Source organism: Lactuca saligna, chromosome 7, assembly GCF_052625555.1.
Source record: "Lactuca saligna cultivar CGN05327 chromosome 7, ASM5262555v1, whole genome shotgun sequence".
NCBI lineage: Eukaryota > Viridiplantae > Streptophyta > Magnoliopsida > Asterales > Asteraceae > Lactuca > Lactuca saligna.
The window spans coordinates 38,320,806-38,336,986 of NC_136423.1; the positions used below are offsets into that span (position 1 = coordinate 38,320,806).

The 16,181-nt window shown below is 31.0% G+C and overlaps 2 protein-coding genes across 4 annotated transcripts; one reads left to right on the forward strand and one right to left on the reverse strand.

Moving 5' to 3' along the window:
* The first annotated feature begins 1,833 nt into the window (after positions 1 to 1,833).
* On the forward strand, positions 1,834 to 2,529 carry LOC145005221 (ethylene-responsive transcription factor ERF017-like). Of its 2 annotated transcripts, XM_078964282.1 has the most exons (2): positions 1,834 to 2,295; positions 2,368 to 2,529. In XM_078964282.1, the coding sequence occupies exons 1-2, from the start codon at positions 1,884 to 1,886 to the stop codon at positions 2,508 to 2,510; spliced, it is 555 nt and encodes a 184-aa protein (XP_078820408.1). In that variant the 5' UTR covers positions 1,834 to 1,883; the 3' UTR covers positions 2,511 to 2,529. The 2 variants fall into 2 exon arrangements, with proteins under 2 accessions (XP_078820408.1, XP_078820407.1); XM_078964281.1 differs by having other exon boundaries at positions 1,834 to 2,528.
* An 8,912-nt stretch (positions 2,530 to 11,441) lies between these two features.
* On the reverse strand, positions 11,442 to 14,419 carry LOC145005245 (protein trichome birefringence-like 14). Of its 2 annotated transcripts, none has more exons than XM_078964307.1 (6): positions 14,055 to 14,419; positions 13,544 to 13,778; positions 13,113 to 13,331; positions 12,852 to 13,013; positions 12,515 to 12,710; positions 11,442 to 12,425 (listed from the first exon to the last, which is right to left on the reverse strand). In XM_078964307.1, the coding sequence occupies exons 2-6, from the start codon at positions 13,698 to 13,700 to the stop codon at positions 11,603 to 11,605; spliced, it is 1,557 nt and encodes a 518-aa protein (XP_078820433.1). In that variant the 5' UTR covers positions 13,701 to 13,778; positions 14,055 to 14,419; the 3' UTR covers positions 11,442 to 11,602. The 2 variants fall into 2 exon arrangements, with proteins under 2 accessions (XP_078820433.1, XP_078820434.1); XM_078964308.1 differs by having other exon boundaries at positions 14,038 to 14,419.
* Between the last annotated feature and the right edge of the window lie 1,762 nt (positions 14,420 to 16,181).

A 16,181-nucleotide genomic window follows, 5' to 3' on the forward strand; every position in this document is an offset into this window, starting at 1 on the left:
ACAATAATTAATTTCGAATAAAATAACCTAGGCCTATATATATATATATATATATAGAGAGAGAGAGAGGGTTCAATTGAGAAAAAAAGGTTGAGAATGGGGGAATCATTCTCAGCCAATCATTTATTTTTGCCGCAAAAGCCTCCAACGTACCGACAGAAATGGGAAAGGAATTCAAATGTGTTTTCCAACGGAACATGTTTTCTTAAACTATGTTAAGCATTACCTTAATATATACAAAGACATAGTTTTTTCGTATTTTTTATTTTTAAGAAACTATTTTTATCGAAAAATGATTTTAAATATACCAAAATTCATGATTTTTTATTCTCTACAAATAGACATCCATATTGATATAGTTTTAAGATAAAATAAAAAAATTAATTTTTTTTATATCTTCAGCTATCGTTATTCATAAGTGAATAAAAATGAATCTGGTTTTTACTACACTACATTCGTTATTCACTTATGAATAAAACTATGATTAATTTTTTTTACAATTTAAGTATCATTCATATATTAATATATATCATATACTAAACATAGTATATTCATATTTAAATATTAGACGATAAATTTATTTGTGAATATTACATAGTATATTCATTTGTGAATGTTAGATGGTATATTCATTTATGAATATTATATGATATTTTTATATGTGAATATTATATGGTATTACATGGTATATCACATGAGAATACTACATAGTATATTCATTTGTGAATATTAGATCGTATATTCACTTATGAATAATAGTTTGTATATTCATACATGAATATTACACATTATATTCATATATGAATATTGCAATGTGTTTTTAGAAATATATATAATTTTTATATGTTATTCACATATGAATAACATACAGACTTGCATATTTGTTTTGTGTTTTAATAATTACATATTGATTCAGGTGAGAAAACATATTCATATGTAAATATAATGTGGTAATTTAATTTATGCATTTCATCAAACAGTTGGAGTGCATACAAGTTAACTTTTTAAAAATGTGATAAATATGATACTTTGACTACTTAAATCTTACAAAACAGTAGATTGGTAGAGAAATATATGAAAAATTCAAACAAAAAATGATTTGATCTTTTTCTAACCTTAATTTCGATGTTTTATTTGATGCACGATGTTAAATGAATGATACGAATTGAATTTTTTATTGATCATCGATGATGTTGTTCTAATGATGCTGATAGTATAATTAATCGTAGATGTTAAAGATATGTTCGTATTCAAACAGAATTAAAGGTTTGATTGAAAGAGCAAAAAACGAATGAATTTCAACTGTTCGTATTTATGATTGAAGGGTATTATATCATATTTACAAGTTTGCTATCGTGTCTTTTATGTTTAGAGGCTAATTAAATGAGTGGCTGTGAATGATTCCCTCATTCTCAACTTTTTTTATTTTTCTCAATTGAATCCATATATATATATATATATATATATATATATATATATATATATATATATATATATATATATATATATATATATATATATATATATATATATATATATATGGAAAATAGAAACGAAATGAGAGATAAAAGAAATTTTGAGTATGAAATAGACTAATGAGAAGTGGACCATCTGATATCAACGTGGTACATTTTTATTTTCAGTAATGATGTCACCGCGTAACAAAAATTTAATTTATATTTCCAATACTACCCAAACCCACTGACTGCCATCTGGCATGCATTTTTCTTCTAGACGATCACAATCAACGCGCCCAATTGACCTTCAGAATCAGCCGCCAATTTCGATTCAAAGTATAAATACTCAAACACAGACACAATAACACAATCTCAAAACAACACATATATACTACTACACTGCCCAGCTTAGAAAAAGTTAAAACAATGGTGAAACCTTCATCTCCCTCTCCATCTGCATCTGCAACTGCGAATAACGAAAGAGATAGGACCCAAGAAGCTAAATACAGAGGTGTTCGAAAGAGGAAATGGGGAAAATGGGTGTCGGAGATCCGGCTACCCAACAGCCGTGAAAGAATCTGGTTAGGCTCCTACGATTCACCGGAAAAAGCTGCTCGAGCTTTCGATGCTGCTCTCTTCTGTCTACGTGGCAACACTGCCAACTTCAACTTCCCTCATCAACCTCCGGACATTCCCGGCGGCACCGAACTCCACCCTTCCCAGATACCTGCCGTCGCTGCTAGCTTCGCAAACTCTATTCCATCATCATCTTTATCATCATCTTCTTCATCGTCTCAGTTGCAGGATTCGTCGTCTGATCATCATCCCTTCTTTTCCGGTAACTACCAGCAAACTTGCACCTCCATGGACGTCGTATCTAGCTCCTCCTTTGACATTGATTACATTACAGATAGCGTACCGGACTTCGGGATATTTCCAGGATTTGATGATTATTTCATGCCCATGCAGCCGCCACTAGCTGCTCATGATTACGGGGATGAGGTCTTTGATGGGGTTTATTCGCAAGATCCATCTTATCTTTGGAGTTTTTGATATATATATATATATATATATATATATATATATATATATATATATATATATATATATATATATATATATATATATATATATATATATATATATATATATATATATAATTTGAGGGATTTTTTTATAGGTATATATAATTATATATTATATATATATATATATATATATATATATATATATATATATATATATATATATATATATATATATATATATATATATATATATATATATATATAAATATTAAATATATAGAATAAGTGAGGAAATGAAGAGAGGGTGAAGTTGCGCATATGCATGGAGCGGCGACTTTTTTTTGTATATATACTATACATGGCTCCATTCTCGTTTTTAGCTTCACCATGTTTTTTGTTTTTGTTTTTGGATCAAATTAATATTGATATTTTTCAATTCACATGTAACGTAGTAAAATATTAATTTGTACTTTTAATATTTGGTATCAACCATATAGTCCAATACTTATTACTAAACTATACACAAATGTTTTAACAATACGAAGGTACTTAATTATAACTATTATCATTACTATGTTTGACGACAGAGTACATTAAAAAAATAATAATAATAATAATAATAAAAAATAAAAACCAAAATAAATAATTAAAGCGTAGGGAAAATAAAAACAAAATGAAACCATAGATTAAACAGGTGAACCTAATAATAAACAAGGCTTTATTTGCATGCAATTTCAAGTGCATCGTGTTCGTTTCTAGATACCAAAACTAATGATAAAAGAAAGAAACATATTTATAATTTTGGGAAGGCATTGTACTCGACTTAATCTTTAATAAAGAGTAGCATATACATGTACTTGTTTAAATCTAGATTCATTAGTTCGGAATTTGCATCCAGATCATCAATACACATCACTCTTTGAGTAGCACGTGAAATTCTCCCCGCCACAAGGATTATACTTTTACAACTCCACATAAAATATTTCATATTTTTATTTTAAATAAATTATTTATCATATTTTCATAGAAGTCCCTTGAGTTTATTAACAATAGAACTATACGTTTTCTCAAAGAAGAAGGACACAAAAAATAGGAATTATTTATAAAAAATACAAAAAACATCCGGGAATCATTTACATATTTGAGATTTTAGCCGATAATTTTAGATTTTATGTTTTAGTTTTGGAAAAATCCTTATAAATTTTGTATGATAAAGTCATTGATTTAACTAGAAAAAGACCGAGAGCATTACATTCGTAGAATTTATTGTATTATCTATGTATATGAAAGAAAATATTATTTTTTTATAATATTAATTAGTTGTGAAATTCATGTATTATATGAGTTAATTTAAAAAAAAAATGTTAAATATAAAAGTAAAAATATTTGAGAACTTTGAATTTGTAAGAAAATAAGAAAATAATGATTTATTATAATGAAAAAGTTTTATATCTTTTAAATTTAAACAAATAATTTCAATAAATAAAAGAAACTAATGAGCTTTAATTTCGAGAATTTTGAAATTAAAAGGTAAGTTTATTAGTGAAATTAATATCTATTTATTATTATATTTCTTGCAATTATTACATTAAAATATTATGTGAAATTTAATAAAATAGAAAAACTCATAAAATAACATGTATAAAAAAATTAATTCAAAATAACCAAAAAATAACATTTGACAATTTGAATAAGAGTTTGATAAATAGCAAAAACAAAATATTTATTAATTAGAGAGGATGTTTGTTCTCACTATGTGATAGATGATTTTATTTTATTGCTATGGTACTCTGTTCTTTTTGTTTGACAAAAAATCTTATTGTGTTTGTATTCTTTCTGTCTGTAATTTTTATGTATTATCTTTGTTTGTCAAAATGTATCCCATATACTCGGTATGAAACTAATTGTTTTTAGTAACTTCCTTGTCCATGCTATTTTTTCTTAAAATAATCGTTTTTGGTAGAGTTACATAGAGTCAAATCTTACTATATGATAATTAAAATCATGATCTCAAAGATTTATCTGAGATAGGATATCTTCATTAATATGATACATTAAGATTACAATATTTATCTGAGATAGGATATCTTCATTAATATGATACATTAAGATTACAATAATATGATATGTTTTGTTGGAAAAAAATATAATATGATTATAGGAAGATAATAATCACTATGTTTTTTCTATTTAGAAAAAGTCAAACCTTCATAGTTAACTAGCACATAATAGAGCTTTTTTTTTTTGGAAAATTAGTTGGCCAAAATCCTACATATAAAATGATTGACGGTTTCTAATATATATATATATATATATATATATATATATATATATATATATATATATATATATATATATATATATATAGGGTAAAGTGAATATACCTAACAACCTTATATAAGCTTAGGTACCTAACGTCATCAGATTAGGTCATTTTGCATTAAATTTTCATTGCAATCATGCAAGATTCTTAAACTTTATCCCTAAACTTGATTTACTTCACAAAAATTTAGAAATTCATCATTATATTTCTCCTACATCATTTCATTTGTAGCGGTAGGATATAAAGCCTATCAGACGGTATTCAATAAAAGGACGTGATGTAAAAGAAAGATAATGGTGAAAGTCCAAAGATTTTGGAGTAATAAAGTTATGGGGTTGAAGTTTAAGAACCTTAGACAATTACAATGTAAATATGATACAAACTGATGTAGTATTATGGAGTTAGGTACCTAAGCTTATATAAGGTTGTTAGGTATATTCACTTTTCTCATATATATATATATATATATATATATATATATATATATATATATATATATATATATATATATATATATATATATATATATATATATATATATATATAGGGAAAAGTGAATATACCCGTAAGGGTATATAAGCTTAGGTAACCAAACACATCATAATACGTCGTTTTGTTTGATATATTTATTATAATGTTCTTAGACATAAACCTCTAACTTAATTTACTGTCAAGATTTTTGAAATTCACTATTATCTTTCTTTTATATCACATCCTTTTATCGAATACATATTAGGCTACATATATTATAGTTGAAAATGAAAATTATGTAAGATGAAGATAAATGTGTAATTTATAAATATTATGAAAATAAATCAAATTAGAAGTTATATTATAAGAACATTAGACAATTAGAATGGATACGCAAGCTTATATACCTTAAGGGTATATTCACTTTTCCCATATATATATATATATATATATATATATATATATATATATATATATATATATGTATATATATATGTATATATTCCTTTTCCTATAAATAATCGTCCGGTTTTTATTTATTTATTTATTTTTTTTACCATAATGTGCTCACAAAATAACTTATGATTAATGAGCCTAAAATATTAAGAACTCTACAGTATACCTAAAATATATTATAAATATCTACATAAAAGTATAATTAATCATTAATAAAATAATAATTAACCGAAATAACCGAACTATTTTAACCAAACCATTAGTAAAAAAGGTAGCGTTGTTTTTATTTTGATTAACCAAGTATATATGGTTCGGTTATGGTTTTCATCCAAAACCGATCATTAATAAAATACTATAAATGTTTTTAATATAGTATAATATTAAGTATACGGTATGTAATTATATTTGGTAGTGAAAATTTAAAAGTTAATTATTAGGAATTCAATGGGATACATAATCTTATATCATATTAATAAAGTTAAAAACACTAAATTGTTTACTTTTTATAACAACGTACTTTATGTTTTTCAGGTTTAATAGCAAAGTAATTTTATTTTTATCTCATTTTCAACCATTATGATTAACAAATATTAATCATTAACCATAACAATTAACCAACAAAAACCGTAAACCAAAATCAATATTAACCAATTCACAATGGCTATAAAAATACATTAATTACTTATAATGTTTATGGTTTGGTTTTAGTTAAAGACCGAATCAAACCGTCTTATACACATCCCTACCTTTTGAGATTAAGTATACGTTTGAATCCTAAAATATATACAAATCTGGCATACATTTATTTATGTAATAAAATATATTACCTTTTTTAACCATCAACGGTATGAAAAGATTGGGTCAAGGGACCACATTATCATTCTTTTACTAGCATGGTAAATTACTCACGCTTTATGCATGTTTTTAAATTTGTCTTAACAACTAGTCATATTCTATAAAACAATAGCGTTCTTAAAAGTTATTCAACTCTTTGTTTTTTCTTAAAGAACATGTATATATTTGAAAGAAGTTTGACCTTATTAAAACCAATGATGCCTTATAAATTCTAAAATATACAAATGGTCATGGTTTAAACTAGTTGTCATATAACATAGTAACATTTTAAAAAATTTGACGTGTAAACAGGCAAATTACATGTAGAAAATGACACAAATGCATTTTAAAAAAACATATCCTTAAAATTAACATTAATATGTGAGATATATACAATAAGTAATAGGTAGTTACTGTTGATTTTAATTTTATTTTTATTTGATTATAAACTTATAACATATATATTGATTTTCCAATACTTTTAAGATACGAAATCAAGTACATATTTTTGGTCTCTATTTTATGTGTAAGTTAAAAAACAATTAGTTTTTGCAAACTTTATCCTACAAAATCACTCACTAATAAAAAAATCATTATCATACAAATCACGTGTGTGAAAGAATTAGACGAAGATGTTGACATTTGGTCAATGAAGCACCACCATGGCCAAGATGCTACCCACCAACCATCCCTCTTTCCAAAATTTGTCCCCTTTTTATAAGCCTTATGTTCATTCGGAGTTTGCATCCTATGAATTGATCCATTTAATTTAAACAAAAAACCCTTAAACTTCTGATTATCCTTCAAATTAAATTATATAAAATTTAAAAGCTTCGATAATTATTTAAGTATAAAAATAACAAAAATATCACTATAACACAATTAACTATATGATTTGTGTTGAATTGATTATTAATATTTTTTTTAGTAAATTACAACTTTAGTCAATTTTATTTAATCTCTTTGCAAAAAATAGCCAAAAAAACCCAATATTCCAATGGATTAGCGCCATCTACAATTTTGAATGTTGATCTGCGGAGGTACAACATTGTAAAGCATGGTCGTGCATTGTTGACTTGTACGTGCGCAATTAATTTTTTTTTTTCTGGTTTTTTCGGATATAAATATTCCTCCCTTCCACACATGTTTGCAGATGAAGTGAGTTCATCTGCAATTTTCTCACTTCATCTACGATTTTGCGGTGGTAATAGTTTTTTTCTTACAAAAATTTTAACTACGAAAATAATAGGTTTGACGAATCCATAACATAGTTACTTGTGGGAGTTTATCTTTGATGACCATCAGGAGACTTGGAATAAAATAAATATGTTAGACAATTGCATGAATATGATTTACGTTTTAGAAATGATTTAGGAAGCATCTTCAGGTTGTATAAGTATCTTTCATAGCATGTTTTTTGTATAGTTAGAAATTGATTTATGATGCATATATTCATTGAAAGGCTTAAGAGAGTTTTCCCAATGAACAATCAACATAAATGAGGGTTCCAAAAAAATTAGGAATTTGTATTCTGAAAAAGCCCAAATTGTAGGTGGTCGTAGATGGACATTGTCCATCTGCGAACGTACAACAGATAATGCATAAACACGCTTTAAACACTTATATCTTCGTATATCAACACTCATAATCATAGACAACTCCAATCCATCTGCAATTTTGATGACTATTTTTGTAATGTTTTGTTTTTTTACTATTTTTTAGCAAAGACATAAAGGAAAATGGATAAATTTGTAATTTTTTTTTCTTTCATGAAACAGGTCATTAAACTTGTAAAACCGATATGAGTTAATCCATTAAGTTAGACGGTATACAAAACTTGCACAATTCAATGAAGTTGGCTTTGACATTTCACCACACCGTGGCTACGGTTAATGTGCGATGAAGCACCATTCGGTGTATGAAAATTGCACTCTCTTTCCTCTCTGTTTCTTCCCATTTTTTCCTCTAATGGATAGAATTGTAATATATATATATATATATATATATATATATATATATATATATATATATATATATATATATGAATGAATGAATAAGAACATTATTTTTAAATTATTATTCTTTTATGAATTTTGTATATATAACTTTATGTTATTATTAAATAATAAATATTTAAATAAGCATACATTAATATTCACATTAGATTTTACTATAATTCTAGTGTATACATAATTTATATTATAATAATAACATAAAAATGAGTATATAAATAATTATATGTTAATATTTGTATTTGAATTCACTATAATACTAAACATACAAAATCAAAGCAGAATAATAACAAAAAAAATATTGTTATTACGTTTTCACTTTATTTAATGTTTGTATAATATATATATATATATATATATATATATATATATATATATATATATATATATATATATATATATATATAGAGAGAGAGAGAGAGAGAGAGAGAGAGAGAGGAGGAGGAGGAGGATGCAAGATCAATGGAAAACTCCATTAAAGGCGCGAACCAACAAACTAATTACTAAATCATTGTTCGATTACAAAAACTAAAAACTTAATAATTTGAAGTAAAATTAAAAAAAAAAAAAAAAAAAAAAAAAAAAAAAAAAAAAAATCTGAAGCATTTGATTGATGCATTGCTTTTTTCCTATTTGTTTCACAATTACCTTCAAAATCATAATCTGTTACGTGATTAGATGGATTATGTAGTTTTTAGTTTTGACAAGAAGGAAAAAACCGATGGATTTGATTGATGCATTATTTTTTTTTTCCTATTCGTTTTTAGTTTTCATAGATTTATGTAACATCTTGATGTTCAGATACTTCTAAATTTATCCCTTTAAGTTTATTATATGACATTTTGGTACTTAAGTCCAAGAGATTGTGCCTTGAAGCCCTAGTGGCATTCTCGTAATTTTGGGCAGGAGAAGTATGCTAAGCGTACATGTGTGTATGCTGAGCGTACTAAGGCGCACCCTAGTATACAGGGCGTACACTCATGTATGCGGGTCATACTAAAGAAAGATGGAAACCCTAATTTTTAGGGTTTAGGTGGTATTTAAGTATCTTATCGACCTCATTTCTCTTCACCTAACCATCCTCTGCCCTCTCTTCTTTATTTGAAACCCTAAAAGCACATTGTGAGGAAATTTCAAGCATTAAAGAGTGTGTTTGTGTGATTTGAATAGGAAAGAAGAAGATCAAGCTCAACTTGGAGAAAAAAGTACCTTAGATATGGGATTCATCCTTCATTTGAAAGACTTTGAAGGTATAAAGCTTGCACCTTTGTCTGTTAATCTTGTAGATCTAGTTATGGAGGTTTTATGTCATCTTTTTGGTCTCAAAAGTCTCATCTTGAGTATGACATGTTTTGGACGCTTCGAGTTGTCCTTTCAGACCCTAGGAGGGGCGGTCCTTAGCCATAAAAATGAAGTCTCTTTAGTTAGTTTTGCTCCATGGATCTTATAGGAGGTCTTAATGGATTAATACCTTGTGTTAAGCTCTTCTTAGGCATGGAAAGTCAAAAAGTTGGAAACTTTCTGACTCTAAGGTGCATTTGGATAATGGATATGAAGCATGGGATTGAGTGCTTAAGCCATTAAGCACTTAATGAAGTTTTTGGGGTTGCGAGGTTACACCCTACGTAAGTGGGAGTACGCCCCAAGTACTTGATCAACCACCTCGATGGTGGTCAATACGAGGCTTCGCGTATGCTAAGCGTACCTCCGGGGTACGACTCTCGTACTCGTATGGTTCAACTTTTTCGAGTTGATTGGGTTGAGTTGACTCGGCTGGGTTGACTCATTTGGCTTAGCGGGTTTGACCAATGGAATTTGACCAAGTTTGACCTTGTGGGTATTTTGGGATTTTGATGGAATTGGTCATTTGATGGAATTCGGTATCGGTTAGAGAGCTGATATTCAGAGTCGGACCTTATCATTTCTATTCAGTTTGCGAGGTGAGTTTTCCTCACTGTGCTTATGGGTCGAAGGCACCAAGGTTGGCCCTTTGGATTGTTATCCTGGTTTATCGTATGATTGTGTACTATAGTGGTATGTTAGATATATATCCTGGTAGATAGGATGATGCTAAGCTTAGTGATCTGTAATATTTATCTGTTTGTCATTAGCTGGTTATTTGTATGCTTGTCGGTTATATATGTGTGTCGACACGGTTTATGTGTGGTTGGGTTGAGGCGGTCCTGCTTTGTGCTGAAGGCTAACAAACCCATGGCGTCCTGGAGAGACTGAAGGTCAGTGGGGCGTACCAATCAGACCGAAGGCCCGTAGAACGTTCCAGATAGGCTGAAGGCCCTGTGTGGTGTACCAGTCATGTTGTAGGTTATGTGAGCATACTAGGTAAATTGTAGGTCGTGGGGCATTCCAGTCAGACTGAAGGATCTGTATGCATGTTGTTTGTTGTTATTGTTATGATTATGTGTTGTGTTGGTATTATGGGGGAAATTCACTAAGCTTTGGCTTACAGTTTTGGGTTATGTTTCAGGTACCTCATAACTTCTCTCTTTTTTCTGAAGATTTTTGTAAAATGTACAAGCTATACAACTATGGTTACAAATAAATGTTTAAGAGATTGAAGTTCTACACAGAATGCATTGTAGGGCTACAATTTCATTTTCCCAAACTTTCATACTACCCAAAGAGTATGTAATGACCGCGGCGTCAATGCGCTTGCGTTGCATCCACTTTAACTTCAAGTTGAGTTTAAGAGATCAATGCATTGTGTAGATGTTAAATAATACTACTTTGTGATTATTTTAATTCAAATAAAACTTGTAATTATCTCAACATGAGAACACCTGAACTTAAGCCAACTTATTTATTAACTAATAAACCAAAAACTTATTATATATTGCAAGTGTTACATTATATATTAACTCATTAAGTAAATATCTGTAATTTCGTACAAACAAACTACATACTACACATCTCACAACAAGGTTTCTACTTCTTCCCTCTTTTGTACCCAAAAAACACAAGAAGCTAAGGATACCATAACAAAAACAAGAATCTAAATGTACCCTAAATCTGAGCAAAAAGAAGTTCATTCCACGTGTCAGGAATGCCAGGTAAGCACCAATGTAAACAATCTTGCATCCCTGGAGTAGCTTTAATGCTATATCTCGATATATGACCTTCTTCTCTCACCTCAGACAATGCAGTTACATCCAAAAGCTTCACATTTGTCCCTTTCACTGCCCCTGACGCCAACAAATCACTAGACACCTCTTGTAAAACCTCCAATTTTCCAGGGGTAGTTTTGTCACATGTCCCCCCAGTGTTCCAATCTCCATTAAAAAAATGCCTCGGGGAAATCGACCTAAAAAACGCCTTCAACCCCGGGTACTTACCTAACTCACCATCCACCCATCTTACAATACTATAAACTGTTAAGTTTTTAGCACTTTCTATATTTAACAACCTCCTATTAGTGACACGTGTCCCATTAACATACATAACCCATTTGTTAGCATTAACCTTCCCTCTATTCCAATGATGCCCAGTGTTCAAAACAACAACATGAAATCCAGAAATAAAACGTTTTAAAAAAGCCGGGGGTCTATCGAGATGCATAGCAAAGGAAGTGGACCGGTTTCCCGGGTCAATCGGGTCCAAATCACAAAGACTCGCGGACCAATAGTAGAGGATTGTGGTGTTCGTGGGTCGGAACCGGTAGGCCCACCCGTCGGGTCGAACCGACCCGCGGGCTTTGACTAACCCGTATTTTTTACCAACATCTTCAACATCATATCTCTCTTCACCACCTGTGAGTATGCACATTAGGGATTGGAATTGTTGTCGCCCTAAAGAATCACCAATAAAAGCTAGGGTTTTGTGCTGCAATCTGAAATATAATAATACATTAAGAAAATCATTCAAAGATTGTTTCTTTTTCTTTATATTTAAAGAATCTTTTATTAACAAAAGACAAACCTTTTGAGGAATTGAAGGGCGTTGAAATCATCCATTTTGCAATCTTTTGGTTGCCATTTTAATTTTTCATATCCAAAATCTGTTCTTTGAGTCAAACGACATGCCCACATTCCTGATAACCATTGTTTACAGCCAAAACCAGAATATAAAGGGCGATTGTTGTCAATCACCCATTTTCCTTTACCAAAGTTGCAGGCTGGAATTAAAGAAGATGAAGAAAAAGTTATAAGTGATTTTGGTTTTGATTTTGGGTTTGTTGTATTGTGTGTTTTCATCAAGTTTTGAATTGTAAAAGTTAAAAGAAAGTGAAAACTGAAAACTAAAAAGTAAAAAGCACCTTGTTTTTCCACATTTGCCATAGGGGCACCATTGTCTTCTGTTTCCACTTCTGAAGAGACTGGTTCAAGTAACTGTTGTTTTGGTGGATTTGAGATTGAGTTGATGGATTTTTCAGATACTTCACTAGAAACAGGTTTTTCAATAATGTTTGTTGTACTTTCTGCATTAACATGACAGGAGTGAGTGAAAATCAAGAAAATGTCTAGTGAGAATGTAAGAGAGAAATGAATAAACAATAACATACAAGAAAATTTTCTACCCTGGTGATTTTCTTGAGAGGTACTTGAGGATTCACCCTCATGAATGTCCAAAGAGGGGGTGTTTATGGGACTTGATGTTGATGGTGATATTGAATCCACCAATCCTTCCTCCCCTAAAATGGAGGGTGCGTTTATTGGATATGTTACATTTGCAACTACTTCTACTTCTCTGAAATCATCTTTTGATTGAGTAGGTTGCTTCACTTTTACTCCACCAGCTGCCATCACAATAAAGTTCCACAGTTATCTAATGAAAAGATGACCACAGTATTTTATAAGACTTTCAATGGTTTTTAACTAATTTGCAATTTGTGGCAGATGTTTTATGTCTTGTAAGTTTCTATTTGATCTGCACATTCTAACCTAATGCCATCAGTAATTAAAGGAGACAAAAGGAGCTGAAGAATGTGAGATGGATATCAAGGCAAACCTGGAAAAAGCTGCATCACTTGACTATGAGATGGAAGTAAAGTTGTGAGAAGAGGGGTTTTCTCCCAAGACCAAACAACAATGGTGGTAAAGACAACACCGATGAAGAAGAGGGAGAGTTGTTTCGTTCTCCTTTCATAGAAGTAGCCTCCTTTCATTATTCTATACACACTTGTACACTATAAAACTCACACAAGTGCTAGTTCTTTGCCAATGATTTGGGTTCAGATCAACATCTGAAAAAAAAAAAAAAAAAACGAAGAAATGAGAAGGTTTGGAGAACTAGTAGCCCCGCAATCCTAGTCTTTCTTTCTCCTAGTTCATTTATCCTTGTATCCAATGAAAGCTTAACCAATTATGCGATTGGAGTCGATCAGACTAGTGGATCAGAGGTATAGGTGAAAAACCAGTAGCCCCGCAATCGAAATGCTAGTTGTTTTGACTTAGATTACGATGAAATAAATCTATGGATCTAAAGATAAATAGATACATAACCTGAAACAGAGGCTTACAAGTAATTCGAAAAATCCAGGCCTTTTGGGGACAAAATTAAGATGCCGTTAAACGATCTACACGTACACAAGCCCTAACTCAGCAACAGGAACGTATGCGAACAGTTGATGGGCATAGTCTTTAAGGAATTAGGGACCTCCCGAAGGATTTGAATCTGTAAATAATGAAGAAATTTGGGGGTTCTGAGATGAATGGAGAAGAAGTGAACAGTGAGGAGCGAGTATTTTGACGAAATTAGAGAAGACGAAGAGGATTTTACACGCAAATCCCTTCCTATAATTTGGGGTTTTGCCTTTGGAATCCTTATTGGGAATTTCTTAGAAATTCTTTTACCTCTGTCCCCGTAAATACGATGAAGAAAAACCAGTTCCGTCAATTTTGTGTGGATTAAATTATTAATGTTTAATATTTGATAAAGTATCTTTTTGCTAAAATAAATTACAAATATCATATTGTGTTATTTCAAAAATTATGAAATTTGCCCAAATGTTCCATTTGTTATAAAATTGTAATCATTAAAGTTTATTTTTGTTGCATTTTTTATCTTATTTACAGTTAATCCTTTTTTCATCATTAATCGAAGGGCTATAAATTATAATTATAACAATACTACTAAGAGAAAAACGTTTGTAGTTTGTAAAAGCATCAAAAATTGCAACTACATAAGGTGACATCTATGTTATATGCAAATTAAGGTCATGCTTATATATGTTATATGCAAATTGCATTTTTGCATATGTTTTCTTGGGTTAATATCACAAAAGTTCCATGTTTTTTTGCACTAAATTGGAAAAAAAACCCTAAATTTAATTTTTCATTTACTGTGACCACGATATTTTCTTTGAATTGTCGTTTGAGGGCAAAGAGTTGGGTTCAGCAGGTTGCTCCCTTAGTCGAACGTTGTAAGTAGTTTTAGGTCGATTTTGTTCTCCAACTTCAAACCAAAAAGATGGTAAGCTCCTCCAACACGCACACGCAAAGTTATAAAGAGTGGGCTTTAAGGAATCGTTGTTTGAATGTAACGTCCCAAAATTCAAGACTGGAAATTTCTTTCATAAAACATTACTTAAAACATAATTATCAATCCATAACATAATCAGAGTATTAATTTCCAAAACATATGTTCATTATCAGAGTAAAACATTCTTAGGCTGTCTAATCTATGGTGTATGCCATGCAATCACCCCGAGCTCTTCCCTCCGCTTCCGGAAGAACCTGTAACCAAAGCTGAAAACCGTAAGCATGAAGCTTAGTGAGTTCCCCAACCTACCACATACCATGCATAACCACATACTGCACATACTGGGTCACGACCGCTATTCTGGGCCTCGCCCCCTTACCTCGGGCCTCGCCCGCTACAACGGCCCCACCGCTCCAAGCCCCGCCTGGCTTCGAGCCCCACTCGGACACAGATCTGTTTCACTTAGGCGTCGCCTGTCACTGGGCCTCGCCCGCTAACATATAATAGCACATAAACATATCACAACACATAAGCTAAACATATACTAATGGATCTTGTCCTAAAGCCTCGCCTATTCTGGGCCTCGCCCTTGTCCTGCTACTGATGAGTCATGGAACCCCGTTCATGCTTCTACTGATAGTGAGATACGGGCCCAGCCCACACTCATTCTTTCCCTAACTTGGGCCTCGCCCATGTTCTGCTGCTAATGAGATGTGGATCAACATCCACACTCTACTATTGGTGAGATACGCGACCTTGCCCACACTCACCTCCCTACCAGGCACATACAAGTATCACACAGACAACAAGTATAAACTATCATATAAACCATTCCTTGGGCACCCGCCTGCTATCATTAGACCTCGTCCTGAATATCATACTAGCATATTGAGCCTAGGGCTAACCCCCAGGTCTTCTACTCATAACTACATGGGTCGGCATTGTGGTCTTAGACCCATTCACACAAAGGGAAAACTCACCTGCACTTGTTGAACTTGCTGATAACCCCTCTAGCTGCTGCCCGACAACTCTCTAAACTCCTGCTCCACTAACTCCCCGAGCTACCAATACCAATGCAACACTTAGTCTAACTGTCCCCCGAAAGTCAACTAAGTCAATTCTAGTCAAAGTCAAAGTCTTGGTCAAAGTCAACCTTCCAGGTCAA